This window comes from Tauraco erythrolophus, chromosome 10, assembly GCF_009769465.1.
Source record: "Tauraco erythrolophus isolate bTauEry1 chromosome 10, bTauEry1.pri, whole genome shotgun sequence".
NCBI lineage: Eukaryota > Metazoa > Chordata > Aves > Musophagiformes > Musophagidae > Tauraco > Tauraco erythrolophus.
The window spans coordinates 25336486-25352427 of NC_141474.1; the positions used below are offsets into that span (position 1 = coordinate 25336486).

General features: G+C 37.5%; 1 protein-coding gene across 5 annotated transcripts in view; it reads left to right on the forward strand.

Annotated features, from left to right (window-relative positions):
* MAST2 (microtubule associated serine/threonine kinase 2) overlaps positions 1 to 15942 on the forward strand; it is a 194868-nt gene that overhangs the window by 135316 nt on the left and 43610 nt on the right. For 3 of the 5 annotated variants that reach the window (XM_086617846.1, XM_086617848.1, XM_086617850.1), the window contains 3 exons: positions 1333 to 1411; positions 6835 to 6989; positions 15579 to 15654. In XM_086617846.1, the coding sequence (XP_086473972.1) occupies positions 1333 to 1411; positions 6835 to 6989; positions 15579 to 15654 (310 nt within the window). Of the gene's footprint in view, positions 1 to 1332; positions 1412 to 6834; positions 6990 to 8194; positions 8261 to 15578; positions 15655 to 15942 lie in introns of all 5 variants that reach the window. The other 2 variants (XM_086617847.1, XM_086617849.1) reach the window with 1 other exon arrangement.

Here is a 15942-nt window from a genome sequence, read left to right on the forward strand (position 1 = left end):
TAGATGACAAAGAAGAGTCATGTGTATCAGTGCCTGAAAATAAAAGGAACTAGATCTGGAAAAAATATAAACAGACGTTTATGTCTGAGTGTGCACTGAACTTTTTTTTGAAGATGAGTCTTCATGGATGTGGATAGTGGGATGAGAGATATTACTGTGAAGATGATAATAGTTGAGTTTTTTTATAAGCACTAAGCACTATTTCACACCTGTACCAAACATCCTATTTTATAATGCACTTGCATAAATGTACTGTATCTACGTGTACCAAAAACCCCCAAATCTTTTCAAAGTAAGTTAGAACAATGAACTGCTCTAATTCAGCTTCACTTTGTGACCAGTTACTGATGATCTGCTGTAATAAAAGAAACAAGCAGAGGGAAACTGATGTGAGGAAAAGACTTAACATCCATCCCATTGTGCAACAGGCAACGTTTGTCCGCTATAGCACACTAAATGCATGCGAGACTGGAATGAAATCAGAGGCAGAAAAAGTGATGGGAGACTGATCTGAGTAGCTCTTTTTTGATCCTCTCTGAGGTGGGTTTTGGGGAGAGAAGAGAGTTTCAGGGAGGGCAATGCACATTCTTCTCAAAGCAGTTGTATAGTTCCTCGGTTTTGACGTTGGTAAAACAAGACCTTTTCTGTAATATCTCCAGGATGTTTTGGCTATTTTCCCTGAGGGTCATGTTTCTTTGGCTATGATAGCGAAATAACTACAAATATTATATTGACTGGAGGAGAAAGAGACTCTACGTGGAATTTCTGTGATTTCTGTCTCCTCTGTATTTCGAGTGGACTCATCAGCTCTGCTCAGATCGGCTGTTGTGGATTTAATTCACCAGCTGTGTCAGGGGATGCAGTAGGCAGAATGCCCTCTGACGAGAAATGAGACCGCTCTCAGTTGATTCTTGATCTGATAGGATTTTTCCCCTCAATTTTAAACTTTATTTGACATGGAACTGCATGAGTAATAATCTTAGGCATGACTGTCTTTTTCAAAGAAGTTTGAAATGAGCTGATTTCGTTTGTCCATTCTTGAAACTTCAGTTTTTGCATGACTGGTAATATTTGCAAAGCATCTACTTAGTGAAGGAATCTGATGTCCATTTGCTTTATCTTTTCCAAGGTCACTTAATTTTGCTCTTAAAACTTACCCTAGCTGCTTTTTCGCAAAGGTCATTGTAAATAGGATACCTGATTTATCTGAGTAACTTGAGACTTTAATAAAAACGTGTGGTTGAGAGATTTGAGGGAGGAAAATGCTTATTTCCCCCAAGTATTAGCCACGATATATCCCTGATAATAATCTCCCTTACTTCTTTTCCCCAGAACGGATGGACGCCGCTGGTCCTTGGCCTCCCTTCCTTCCTCTGGATATGGAACAAACACTCCCAGTTCAACAGTTTCAGTAAGTGACACAGACTTTTTCAAACAATTCAGTTTGTACAAACACAGCCTAACAAATCAGCTTCTGAGTCTACTAAAATATCTGATTTTTCTTCATTGTTTTGCTAACATTATTTAATATACTAATTATTTAAAAAATTATTTTTAATTATTTGTTCTGCTGCTTTTCTTCCATTTCCCAGCTCCTATCATCTTGCACTTTGCCTTTAGCATTGGTGAAATCCCAGTGCAGCACTTGGCTCGACTGATCAGTTGAGAGGCACCATATGTCAGAAGTGGCAGGACTCTTAAGATAGTGCATAATTACTAGCAAGCTCTCAGCTTTTTTGTAACTGGGAAATGAAATTATTGTCTGCTTTCAAGTTCTTAGTATGAAAACCTCTGCTAACTGGCTAGCAGAAAGAAAAACTGATAATCCATATCTGTTACTTAACTTCAATAATTTGAACCTCCTAATGAAACTTTTCAGCTCTCACACATGTCATTGGAAAGGCTGGCTGCAGCTTGAGTTCTGTACTTTCAAAAGGCTAGTATGTCATTAATACCAGTAAGGAAGGAGCACCGTGTTAACCCTGCTAACTCTCAGATACTTGAAACAATGAATCTTATTATTTAGTTTATGCAAACTAGATGTTGTGGTTATCCACATAACAAACTTGCAAAGCCCAGTATGAAAAAATTAGAAATGTTAAGGCTACCTCTACAGGCTTAATGTAACACGCTTTTGTATGTGTGTTATGGTGAGTGTCTTCAACTGTCAACTGTGTGGTCACATATCACTGCCTCTTTCCATAACACTTCTGTGATCTTTTCGTTTTGTATGTACTATTTAGAGTATGTTTCTAATAACTGTAATACCTGCATTAATTAGGACTCAGTATTCCACGTTATGCAAATCTTACACTGAATGCAGTATCACTGTTTCCCTCATGAGCTGTTCTATTAAGTTAATCCATGAACTTTCTAGTGCCTGTCAAACACAAATTTGTCATCACAGTTCCTTAGGAGTTGAGTGTTAAATTCAGTCTATATAGCAAGAGAAGAAATTAGGGCCAAAAGTTTCCTTTTAGTATAAATTAATATGATTAAAATTTGATTTTGCAATGTTAGTGTCATCTTTATAGCTTCATATGTTCAGGCACATTCCTGCAGATTCTAGTTTGCACAGTTTCCACAGTTTAATATTTTTTGTCCTTCAAGACAGTTGTTTTCGGTTTTTTATTGGGTGGTTTGGAGGGTTTTTTGTCTCCTTAGAAGGCAGGTGACTTGATTTCAGTCTCTTGTGGGAGAAGTCTTTGTGTGTGTGTGTACAGATATATGGGCAGGAGCACAGAAAAACATGGGGAAAGATTTCATTATCAATGCAAAAAAGACACCCCTGGTTTCATTGCCAAGCAATATCATATATTCAGGGACCTTGAGAGAAGCTGTTAAAAAGGAGCTCTGCTTTTGCCTTTATAGTCTTAGGTTAAATCTTTATGGGCATAAGCCGTGGCTAAGTCCTCTTCTGGATGCAAGCTATGAGAGCATGGAGCAAGTACAATTGCTTTCTGTACAGATGACACCCAAATAGTTCGATCGTTAGTTGTCACTATGAGAACTTCCAAGATGCCTGTGAAGATGACACCTTTGGAGACCGAACTACCTGCAATGTGTAAGTCCTTCTTAGCCCGCAGGTGTCATCAGTAGTTTTTCAGCAGTTTATAGTTTGATCAGCCTTTGCATAGATGTCCGCAGAGAGAGCAAAACTAACAACAAAAAAAAATCTGTTGGAAGTATCAGTCCTTGCTTTCAAATAGGGACATGAAAGCTACTTTTAGAAAGTTCTTAGCTTTTGGACATGGGAGAGAAAGCTTATTTATCTCTTGTTATATTCCCAGAAATAGCTAGATCATTTTGATTGAGATTCTACCAGACAAAAAACCCCACAAACAGCAAATCTGAGATAGACATGTCACACAGAAAGCATCAGTTCAAATGGTGGAAGTATTATAAGGTTCTAAGCGATAGAAAACAGGGTGGTGTAATAAGAAACATGAACTGATAGTCGTATGTACATCTGAATTCACCTTCCTGTAGGAAATAGTTAAATTAAAACCTGTAATACCAAGAAATTTTTTTTTTAAATGGCTGAGTTTCTCATCTCTTGTCCTTCTGCTGGTTCAGTGTTAGAATCTCAGAAAAACATTGAAATGGACTGTTTAGTAAGTAGTGATGCAATTTTTGGAGCTATTAAACTTAGTATTATATTTCTAAGCCAATCCTACTTACTACTTGTCTATGAAAATGCGATTATTATAGCATTTCATTGATGAGAATTAATTTGAATTGATCTGAATAACACGTCTGAAGTTGATAAGCAGCATTATTCTTGTGTAGACTTCAAAACTGAAGTAAGAAGTAGTCAAGGGGTTTGTCAAAAGCACAGAATGAATTAATGCCATAGAGGTGAACAGAATTTTGGGCTTCCGTTTGGTGTGATCAGTCCTTTAGATTACAGTTCTTTTTCAAGCAAAACAGAAGGAAGCCAGTAGACCTTCTTTCTGGTGTACATATCAGTAGGAAATACCAAAAGCAGCGTTGGTTCTGTGTTCTGCTGGCCCGAGTTTCTGTATGACCGTTATGACCTGCATCTCTCTGGTCATAGATCAGCTGCTCTGTCAGCCAACCAGCTGAACAAACCAGGACATTTACCTAGTCTGAGGTCGGTGGAAACCTGTGGATTCTGCTTTATTTTTTGCTTCCAAATGAGGGATGACACTTTAAAAGTACATATTTGCCCTTTTCATACAAATCATGAAGACCAGATATATATCATCAGACCAACACTGAAAAAGCTGGAGAAGACCTACTTTCAAGTTAGGTGAATATAGAACAGTCGGTTGAATGGATCAACATACAATTATTTTAAAATATCTAATATGCTATTTGTTCTCTAGATGCAAAGTTAATATATAAGCTACTATAGTATTAGCTTGATTTTTTTTTTTCTGGAAAAGAGTTGGCTAATCCTGCATCTGTAATTAAGACAGCAGGGGGATGTTTGTATTAGTCTGCTGCAAATATTGAATACAGTGATGTGATTACTTAAAAATCAATACTTTGAAAGCGCTTCACTTTGCTTTCACGCTTTTTCATTGAAAGGTTGTATGCCTTAAGACTACTAGAGAAGCTGTTGGCAGAGGAAAGTCCATTTCTCATCATGGTCTTTATCTTTAGGGCTCTCTTTAATTATTCTCTGGAATTGCAAACTTTGTGATCTGATTGCTTTTAAGGAGAGAAAGTGGACAGAGGATTTTGTTGAGTCATCCATGACTTGACTAGCACGGCTTCTCCAGTGATTTTACTGTTGGGAAGTAGTTTTTAATGCTTTTTCTAGAATATCAGTTTTGATTTTTTTTTCCCCTAAGTTTAGTAACTATGTGCTAACCTTCCTTAATGTGGTAGTTTTAGGTTTGGTTTTTTTTTTTTTTTAATAAGACATGTATTTGTAATGCCAGAACTAGAGTACCTGCTAATGCAGGTTTGTAAGACCGTGTCTTTAGTATTTCCTGCTCTGTTGCAGAATGCATGTTGTTCATCAGGAATGGGATGTCACCTGACACGTACCTTTTCTTTGAAAAGTGTTGCTGTTTTTTCATAGGCAGGTACTTCTTCCTCCTCATTGTATTTTGTAAGACACAAAGACAGACATCAAAGAAAGCTCTGAAAGTCAAACAGAGCTTACATAATTCTGTACTACAGGGAGAAAATCTTTCCTGTATTGGCGTAAGCAGTGTGCACGGCAGAATAGCTGTGGGCAAAGGGGCTATCAAATACCCAGCCAGTCTTGGCTTCATTGTGGATTAGGCCAGTGTAAGCTGACACACCATCTCGATAATCATCACTGTGTGGACACTAAGCTGGAGATGACTTCCCAGCATGATTTCTGCACCTAGACCTGCATGAGAGAAAAGATTGGAAGTGGTGGCTTCCAGTTCCAGCCACGCTTGGGGACTTCGTCCATGTCCCAAGGCTTTCAAGGTGGTTCTTTGTTCTTTTCTGTAAATACTTCTGTGCAGTGCAGAGGGAGTAGTACTGGAGTAGTGCTGGGGTCAGGAGCCAATTATATTTCTATCAAAGAATATGATATTTAGGTTTATAAGTTCTCGTATTCAGATTTCCACCTCCGTCTTGGCTAGAATTCTCTACAGAAGACTGTGGTTAAGATCTGCAACAATCTGCTTAGTTTTAATTTGTTTCAACTGTAGCTGTTACCTTCTTGACAAATTTGGATGTACCTGTTTTAGGTGCTTTCAGAGTATTTTCTCTTTGGTGTCAACTTTACAAACATGCAGGACTCGATGAGAAGCCTTGTCAGCATTTGGCTTTTGTTGCTTGGCCGTACTTCTTAGCTTTCTTTCACAAAAAGATAACTTTTTCCACTGGAAAAGTGCACATAATTAATTTAATCAGATCAATAATGAGCATTGGAAATTAGATTAGGATGGCATTTTTAATAAGGCCCACTTGTGTTATTCAGTGCTGCTCTGGTTACTCAACACTTCCCTCCTCACTTTTTTTTTTTAATTTGTCCTTACATAATAGATTTTCTTACTTCTGTAACATGGAAATGGGCTTTGAAAAAATCACAAGAAAATATGCATTCATTAGTTGACCTACAGCTTTTTCCCCTGGAACATCCAACATTTGATGTTATTAACACTTCCCACAAACATTTGTTTTAATCTCAGGTTTCTTGAGGTTCAAGAATTTAAAAAGTTTCATGTCTGTCATTTTCACAGGATGTGCGTCAACTTATTTAAAGATGAATAAGCTGTTAATAACAAGAAACTGTTAATCTTACAACTCTGCAAAGTCAGCTACTTTCGTTTTATTATTGCCTACTTGGTTAGAGAAGCTTGATGGGTAAAGGAAGGGAGAAATAAAATCCTGACCATTTACAATAGCAATTTCCAATAAGAGCCAATAATCAGCAAAAACTCTCACGTTTACACAGCTCCATAGCATTCTGCATGCCAGTGAACTCCTGAGCTAAGAGAGCATGAGGGAAAAGGAAAGAAAGTTGCTCACCACTCCAGGAACCTCCTTTTCCTTTCCAGAGTAGCACTGATAGTTGTGTACCTTCCTTTCTGTCTCTTGATAGTAAATTATCTGCGTGATCAGATGTAATGGTTCCAGAATTGGATGCAATGGTTCCCTAGCCTTCTCCCAAAGTTTTCCTGATCTCACCAGCTCTGTCATTGTACGTAAGGGTTGGTGTAGCTAATGAGAACAGTAAAAAGAGGCACCTGGTCTGATAAGTAGCTTCCTTTTCCGCTGGAGTGTGCAGTGTCTGGCAGAATCCGTTCCTCTTCCATTCATTAGCTGACCCCTATGCATGCGTTTAGTGCATTTCTTTTCTGTATTTTTTTCTGTACTCAGTCATCATGCTCATCTCAGGAGAAGCTGCACCAGCTGCCCTTTCAGCCCACGGCAGATGAACTTCATTTCCTGACAAAGCATTTCAGTACTGAGAGCATCACTGATGAAGAAGGGCGCCATTCTCCAGCCTTGAGGCCTCGATCTCGCAGTCTCAGGTGAGCTTCAGGTTGTTTATTGACTTTTTAAGATGTTAGGCACATGTATTGCATTTCTATGTGTGCTTTCAGATTTGAGAATAGTCATTTGTAGTTGTTTTGTTACATGTTTTTGTAATTATTTTAATAAACATTTAACCCACCTCACCTAATCAGAAAGGATTTTTTTTTTTTTTTTTACATTTGACACTGAGATTTTGGGTTGCAGAATGGTTGGCATAGTCTGCTTTTGTATTTTCACAATAACTCTATGAAAACATAATCTACAAGCCTCTTGGGCTAAATCTATAGGATGTAGATTTCCATTAGTGCAGTTTCTTCTCAGAATTTTGCTGCATTAATATAAGGAAGTGATTACAGTCACTGTTAAGAAGTTATCCAACATTGCTTCTGAAGGGGTTTGAAAACCAGAGCAGATGAAGTCAAAACCTTGAATGGAATTACACCCTAGAGCAATTTTGTAATAGTGCTGAAAACATTTCTCCTGCATTAACAGTTGAATAATTTTTACTGTTGCTTCAGAGAACTGGTGCTCAAAGATAGCTATCCAGGGGCTATTTCCTTGTGCAGTTGATTTTTCCATACTTAAAACCAGAAGCAACTAGAGCTTCATCTTTCACAAAATTACAGAATGACTGAGGTTGGAAAGGACCTCTGGAGATCATCTTGTCCAAACCCCTGCTCGAGCAGATTGCCCAGGACCATGTGCAGATGACTTTTGAATATCTTCAAGCATGGAGATTCCACAAACTCTCTGTGCAATCTTTCTTGCAAGTCTTTAACAATTATGTGGAATAAATCCACAAATGTTTTGTGTATCGTGGCAGAAGCCTTAGGTTTTGCTATGCATTTAGTGCTGGACCAAGTGAGTGAAAGTCTAGCAATGCATACCTCTAGACACAGCATCTTGTGAAAGAAAAAGGATTTATACAAGCAGGGGACGAGGGGGTGAAGTCTCTCTTCTGTTTCTCAACTGAGTGTGTCAGAGGTCATTATCACATTTAAATTAAAGGACAAGATTCAGAAACTTTGCCAAGTGGAAATACTGAATCAGTGTGCCTAGCTCAGAACCTAGGCCAGGGTTTGTAATAGAAGGAAGTGAAAAGGCCGTGAGAACAAAAAAAAAAATCCATGGTAAGTATCATGTCATGGCAGGACTGACCTTTCATTATTATTTGTAATTATTTGTATGTTCTAAACTTCAGTGCAGGCTGCATGGTAATTGCATATGGATCTACTAAGTGTAGTTACACAGTAATCTACAGGAGCAGGTAAGTTCTGTGGGTAGTAGCACACTTCGCCCATGATTTCCGCAAATTGTCATGTAGTAAAAGACTAGTTACATGATTTGTACTAAGTCTCTTTGAACAATAGTCCTACTTCAGTCCTTTTGCTGTCACTCTTAACAGACTATTGCTGAGTAGTGTAACTGTAGTAGTACTAATTATTTGTAGATAAGACAGCTACTGTAGGTAGACAACACATCACTAAAGTAATTATTGTCCTTTCTAACACAGACGAATTACTGTTGGCATAATGAAGTATAAAAGACTCCTGCTAATGCAAGAATGATGTAAACAATAAAATGAAGAGCCCAATTTTATTTTTTTCCTTGTTAATACGGATTTTCAACTTGCTGAGAATTTTACCTCTGTGAGCCAATTTAAAAGCAGAGTTATCATATAGTAGGTTTATAATTTGTGACAGGACTAGATTAATTCAGTGTTTCATAGAACTATGTGATTAATCTTCTTCCTCTCTTGAATGCTTTTTCTTGCTCTCTCCAGTTTTCAGTGTGATAATAGCCAGCCTTATTGGTATTCTAAAGCCTGGAATGAAGTAATTTAATTTTTTAGACTTACTGTGCCTGATTTGTTTTTCATTTTGCTTATTGCTAGTGCTGTGGTGCTATGTGACTCTAAAGCACCCTTGCCACTGCCAAGCATTCATGCTGGCCCTTGCACCTCAAAGGAAAATTGATATGTCAATCCAACCAATTGGAGCAATGTTTGCAGGAGTAAATACACTCTTTGACAGAGGGTAGCGTGTCCTTGTAAACAAACAAGTACTGAAACATGTGAGTCTCTGCACAGCTTGCCTATTTGTTTGCCCACATGATAGAGTTAGCTCACTTGATGAGATGATGTTTTTACTTACTTAAAAAATCAAAAAATAAAATCTGAGCTGTTAATATACTGAAAATCAAGCAGGAATTTCCTAAAAATGTAATATTTTCACAGTCATTTAATGATCTTGTTTGATCAGCTTTAATGAAAAGCAGATGAACAAAATACATCAGACATTTTCCTTAAATGTCAGTCACAGCTTTGTAGTTCAAAAGATGGTCTGATATTTATGACTGATTGTTAACATGTATTAATTTTTCATCCTTTATGACTGCAGCCTTACATCTCGTTTTATGAGAGAGGAACTGGTATTTTGAGATGTCACTGTCAAATACTGGGACTGTTGTTTCTGAGAGTCTCTGTAACTCAAGATTTTTTAGAAGTGTCAGATGGTCCTTTTATGCTCCTAGATACAGGAATGGCTAGATGTAACTTTTGCAAAAATCTACTGCTTCGACTAGAAATTTACTGTTTTCTTGTATCTAGCTGCAAATGTTCTATTCATACAGAGCAGTCTTAATGATCAAAATGGATGAAAAAAGTAACAATGTGTACAGTCACGGAGGGTAGCGTTGGCTGATGTACCATTAGTAGCACCTCTGTTGTTTGACGTGTTCTGCCAGTGAGGCTTGAGGATACTCATCACTTAGCTAATCAAGTCTTATTTGAAATCTTCTGAATTTCTATGCACTGATTCTTTCCCAGCTGCTTTCCTGTTCAGGGGAAAGGAGGTAGCCTTAGACCAACACTGCAATGCAAAAGTGTGACTTGCCTATAAAGCTGGTTGGTAAAGCCAGGAGGCTGTTCTCTCATCCGTCTCCAATAGATCCGATACTCACATGCTAAACGAAAGAACATGTTTCCATGTGACCCACCTGTTTTGGTACTTACAGTGTGTCTTCAGTAGAAAAGAATATTTCTTTATTACCTGCAGAAATAGTTTCTATATATCATCTCTGAACTGTTCTTTTTTCTTTGTAATGCAGCCTTCAAATCCTTCAAGTTCTTGGCTAACAGAGAGATGCCCAGGCTACCTTCACTTTATTTGGAGCAATCCTGGGCTTTACCTCAAGATCTTTTCTCCCAGGAGTGAAAAGCATGGAGAGTGTGAATTCTTGTACTAAACTTGACATCGTTACTCTTTTAAAGTTACAGAGATGTTACCCTCCATCTTTTCCCAGTTCTCTTTACTTGTCATCCTTTAGCAGTTGCTAACACGTGGGAATGTGTGGAGAATGTCAGAGATAAAAGTAGAGTTAACTAATAACGACTTCTTCAAGAGCTGCCTTTGTGCAGTCACTCAGCCCACCAATCTGCCCATTTTTCTTGATCTCTTTTCGTATTTCAGGATAATGTTGTCTAGGGAAAAAGGGTTGAAGTTTGTAGCAGTGAATTTTTATGTAGTTGAAGTAGATGAAATCATCCTTAATCAAATATGTGCCTTCATCTCTTTGCTGAGTAGTGGTTTTTAAATGCAGTCCTCCAACCTGACTTTTGACATGCTAGATCCTGCCATTAAGAATATACAAAGACAGCTCCTAGAAAATGCCAGTTGCCAAAAAAGAAGCTTTTGACCATAAAATGCTCAAGATGGGAAGAAGGAATAGGTGTTGTGAAACCACACCGGTGGCCCACAGAGTCCATTTTTATCTTAAAAATTGATCCTGCAGGTTATGGAACTCTCTCTTCTCGCTGCACTTAAGCGTCAGCTTTAACCACTTGAGTAATTTTGGTGGTTTCATCACTTCATGCCTCTGCTTTCAGAGAGTGCCGTCTGCCACAAGCTGCAGAGGAGCAGGCGGTGCTCCCTGCAGAGCGGAGGTTCACACAGGCATGGATTCACTAGATATGGATAATAATTTTATATTCTGAAGCATAAGGCATCTAATTCTTATGAAAATACATTCTAACTACATTACAGATAATGTTGGACTCAGTTTTCTCTCTCAAGACAGTGAGTTTTGTGAACTTGATTTTAAAAAGTTCTTCAAAGTGATTGTTTTAAATTTATTAACTTTTGGTTTCATTTGTCATCTTTATGATTTTCTATTGTGTGTAAAACTGGGTGTTCTTATTTGCCCTCTGTGCTGCTCACTACTGTAACTTTCTAGTGTTTTCTGTCTGAAGCAGTACCGGTCTTTGTTGGCATCCATTAAAAAACCTGAAGTATTGGAAGGAGATAGTTGCAGCCTCTGTGTAAGTCTGTAGAAAAAACTCATTAGTGCTTACTTTCAAGGAGATTGCAGTTGGAATATATTCCCTTTCCCTTAATGTTTTCTCATATATATACATATATAATAATTATTATTTTATTAATAATTATAAATATTTTTAAACCCCTTACATTTATAATAATGTCACTCCTAGTATAAATAAGGGCTTGTGGAAAAGAGTTAAGTGATAAAAACCCAATCACAAGTAGTATTTGTCTGCAGACTAAACGTAGCGGAAGCTCAGTGTTTGTAAAAATGAATAAAAAAAAATCAAAAAGTATGTAAGCAGCTCAGAAATTACTTTTCAAAGCTCTCAATAAGAAAGAATCTTACTGTTCTGTTTTACTGCTTGCCTGTTCCATAAGAAGAATTACTTTATTTCATTCTGCTGCTTTGCCTCAGGTTCCCTTTTTTCTAGCAGCACTAGAATTAACTGCTTGGTGTGAACTTACCGTGCTGTTAGGTTATGATTCTGCTGGAAGAAGGATTCTTGAATAAATACTGAAAAATAATCTAAAGTTAAACGCTTAATTTTCTACATTTCCTCCATGATGCAGATTGTTGTAATTCTGTGGGAAACTATTTCACTATTATCGTGCATGTTGCATAAATTCAGAGTTTAGCAGATGGATTCTGCTCTACTGAGGCCAGTTCTGCTTTGATCATTGTCCTGTCCAGAAACAAGATCAGGTCCCAAGGTTTAGTTGTTGTGGCCTGTGTGAAGCACTGAGTCATATTTGCTCTCAAGTTTGACAGACAGATGGAGATTTTCCTTATTTGCTTCTGCTTTATTGTATCTTTTTTCAAGGGGACTTTTCTGACTTACTGCTAGTATTAATGTAATTTGTATGAGGTCAAAGATTTATACATTTATTTCTTGAGGGAAGAGGAAGGCTGATGCACTGCTCACCTTCAGCAGAAGGTTTAACTTAGTTTCTACTTCATACAACTTTGACTCTCTAGTTTTAAAATTCTTTATTTTGTGTGTCTGGAAATGACAGAAAATTAAAGCCTCTGGTTTTAATTATCCTGTGGACGCTGACTTTGATAACGTGCTGTAAGTATGTCCTAATTAAACCTTCATGTGTGGGGTAAAACAGAGAAGAGTACAGAGTGCTTTTAGCTTCTCTGCATTTGCCTAATAAATACAGCTGTCACAGTGAAGGAAAAATTAGATATTCATAAACATCTCAGTTTTATTTAGTCACAGTTAAACTAGATTTTGTAAGATTTAATTTATTACTATAAATGCTACTCCTTGAAATAGCTGTCTATAAGCTATTTTCACTGTCTAACATCAGATAGAGACACATGAGTTTTGACAAGTTGAAGGCTAGAAACCTTTGCGGGAGATAGGTGTCACTGAAAGTCTGGCACCACGTCGTTTCATGAAGTGGAGGGAGGGTGAAGAAGGGGAGAAGAGAGAGGAGTTTTTCATTCTGCTGTTAAGCTTAAGGGGACAGATATTCTTCTAATGTCTGCTCTGCTGAGATGAAAAACTCACTGACAACAATAATTTCTTTGACCTACCTATCTACACCAAAAAAAGAGAAGCAGCCTGCTTTTTGTCTTAAAACATTATGCATGTGCACAGTACATGTCCTCTGTTTTACAGAAAATAATGCGTTCCTTTGTGAGCCTCGAAGTGTTAGACTGGTTTAGTTCTGTATGTGAAATTTTTGATACCAGGTAGACGTGTGAAGCTTTAGCATTTGAAAAGCTGTCATGCCAATAAAATATATTAAACCTTTTTTTTTCTTTTTTCTAAATTTTCTTACATTCTCCTTTGGTGGAATTCAGTTTGGTTTCTTTTTCACCTGATTGTGTCTCAGAGGTGCCGTAAAGTAACCAGCAGTGCCTGGCAGCTAGCCTTTGGTTAGTTAGTCAGTTATGCATCTAATTATTTCTGTAGTTTCCCAGGCTAAGCATCAATGTAAAAAATTATGGTGCAGTATATTATGTCGCAGTCTTGCTATAGTCAGCTAGACGTTTAATTCGACCTGTTATATTGAGCAAATTTTATTTCGAATGAGAATTTGAACCATGATCCCACATTTTATCCAGAGTTGTTTAGATGCTCTGTTGGTTTAGGTGGTAAAAAGTGGCAGTAATCACCTTCCGAAGATGAGAGACAAAACTGCCAGTGCCCAAGGAAGCTAAGGAAGCTAAGGGATGAAGGGATTACCCTTTTGCCAACCCTAGACTCTTGTGCAAAGAGATTACTTTGTTTCAGAATTGTGTAAAAAAAAAAAAAAAAAAGAAAAAAAGAAAACCCTATAAACTCACATATCATTGTGGCTCTCCTTAAGGAAACACCACGTCTGCTGGCAGGACAGCTCCAGTAGCATGATTTCTGCATCGCTCTCCATTTCCTGTATCCATATGAATAAAGTGCCTTGAAAGTCAAAGGCAAAACCCCTCGCGTGTTATTGTAGCCTTAAGACAGCGAATACTTAAGCATGCACAAATTTTAGTAGGACTGCTGTAGTGTTAAAATGAAATATGTATGTGCCTCCATATTTCTCTAGTCAGTATCAAAGGGCTTAATATATTTTTGTAACTTACACCTCACTTAAATCACACAGAGAATTAATACATTACAGAAAAATAAATTCTTCAATAACTATGTTCACCAAGTTCTTCAGCTCCATATGAACTGCCAGTAAACAACTGTCATGTGTTTGTGTCAGTGTGTTTAGTTTTAGATAAGAAAGGATAAAGATAGCAGGCTACATGTGGGAGAGAATTTGCTTCTAAGTCTGCACTTGAACTGTTCTTATCCTTCTTTTTATTATGAATATAAATGTAAGTTTCTCTTTTAAGAAAATTTTCCTTGATTAAAAATAGCTATCTACCAAGCTAAGGGATATGTTTTCTTCAAAAAGAGTTGATGAAAATGTGTTTTTACTTGGTATCCAAAACATCCAGATCAGTTTTTCTCCTTTAACATAAGGATTCAGTGAGAGATTTAATCTGAAGTGCATTTTCTTAAACTGAGGGGTGAACCTTAATAAAAACAAGACACAATGTAATTCATGGAATTCCAGTGCCAGGCAGGAAAATAAATTGGTATTGCTATATTCTGTGAGCCAGTGAGTTAAATTTTCTTTGAATTGTAAATATATATTCCCAAAAGAATGTTTTTTGCTTTAAATAGATTATCAGCAAGGTAGTAACTGTAACACATTCCAAGTTTAAAATGCATTTATTCCATTTAGAGATAATAATTTCATCCTTCATATGAAATTTTAAAATGTTTGAACTCATTCAAGATAAAATTGTGGGTTTTGACATAGAGAAAATATTTTTAGCAACATGTAGTACTCTTAAAATCATAAAGCCAATGATCATGTAAGATGCCAAACAATTGAAACCCTTGCTTGTCTCGAACATTAAAACAAGGTAACCAGAGAAATGAGATGCTGTAGGCGATCCTGGAGCTAGAGATTATCTGCATTACCTCACTCCAGCTGTCCTCGGTGGCAGAATGAGTCAGAGCATGGCATACCATCAGATGTGATGAAATGAGATGCAACTCTTCTTCAAAAAAAAATATACCCAAACAGTAATATAAATGCAGTTTGTCAAGATTTAGTGTCCTGTTTTTTGGTGTGCCTTGAAGTTGCTTGCTAACCTATGCATACATGCATATGCATCCGTGGTGTAACACGCCTCAAGGGAGCGCAGTTTTCGTAAAAGTATTCTGTTCCTATTGCTTGTGGTATTTATATGTAAGATTTAACACTGCTCATGCAGCATTCCTGTAGCGTGGTATTCTTCAGACAAAGGAAAACAAGTCATCTCAAGTTCCTTGTTTCTTTTTGCTCTACTCTTTTCCAGCACTAGAAACTCCAGAGATAATGGTGATTTCTTCCTGGGCAGGGCTGCTGCCACTGCCGTGGAGGGCAGTAAGAGAGTGAGGGAAATAACAGATGTACCTGCAACAAATGCACTGCTTTTTTACGTGCTTGTATGTCAGGGCTTGCATTTGCTGAAAATAGGTGGGTTTCTTCCTGCACTCATGTGAAGACAGTAGTGTTGGCAGTTTTCAGATGGGTTAACTGTGAGAGCCGCAAATTGCCATTGCTTGCTAGGATTTTCTCTGAAGTTAAGCATCTTCCTGTTACTGAAATGAAGTCAAAGCTTTGGAAGGGCTACAGTCAGTGTGGCAGCATTATGACCAGCATTGGATTTTGGAGGATTTTGATGTGATATCTGTAAATGATAATATACTTTCTTTTTTCCTCTAGCCCGGGTCGCTCCCCAATTTCCTTTGACAGTGAAATAATAATGATGAATCATGTGTACAAAGAAAGATTTCCAAAGGTAAGGAATCACTTTTTTGAATAGTGCATTCAATGAACTTGTGTCCAAACTCAGAATTAATTTGTACTCATTGGAGAAGGAGCCCAGCTCTTACCTCTGGTTTCCAAGCAGTGCAGTTTGCTGAGAGTTTGAAGCTGCCTTCCCTGCTTCACATGTTAATTCTGAGTAGAAGAAATAGAAAAGCTTTGTGTATTTATGTATGTACATCATATTTACTAAATTTCTCATGTCTTTTATTAGCATGACAAATGCTCGCAGGAATGAGAAGAGCCATGATCTGACTGCTCA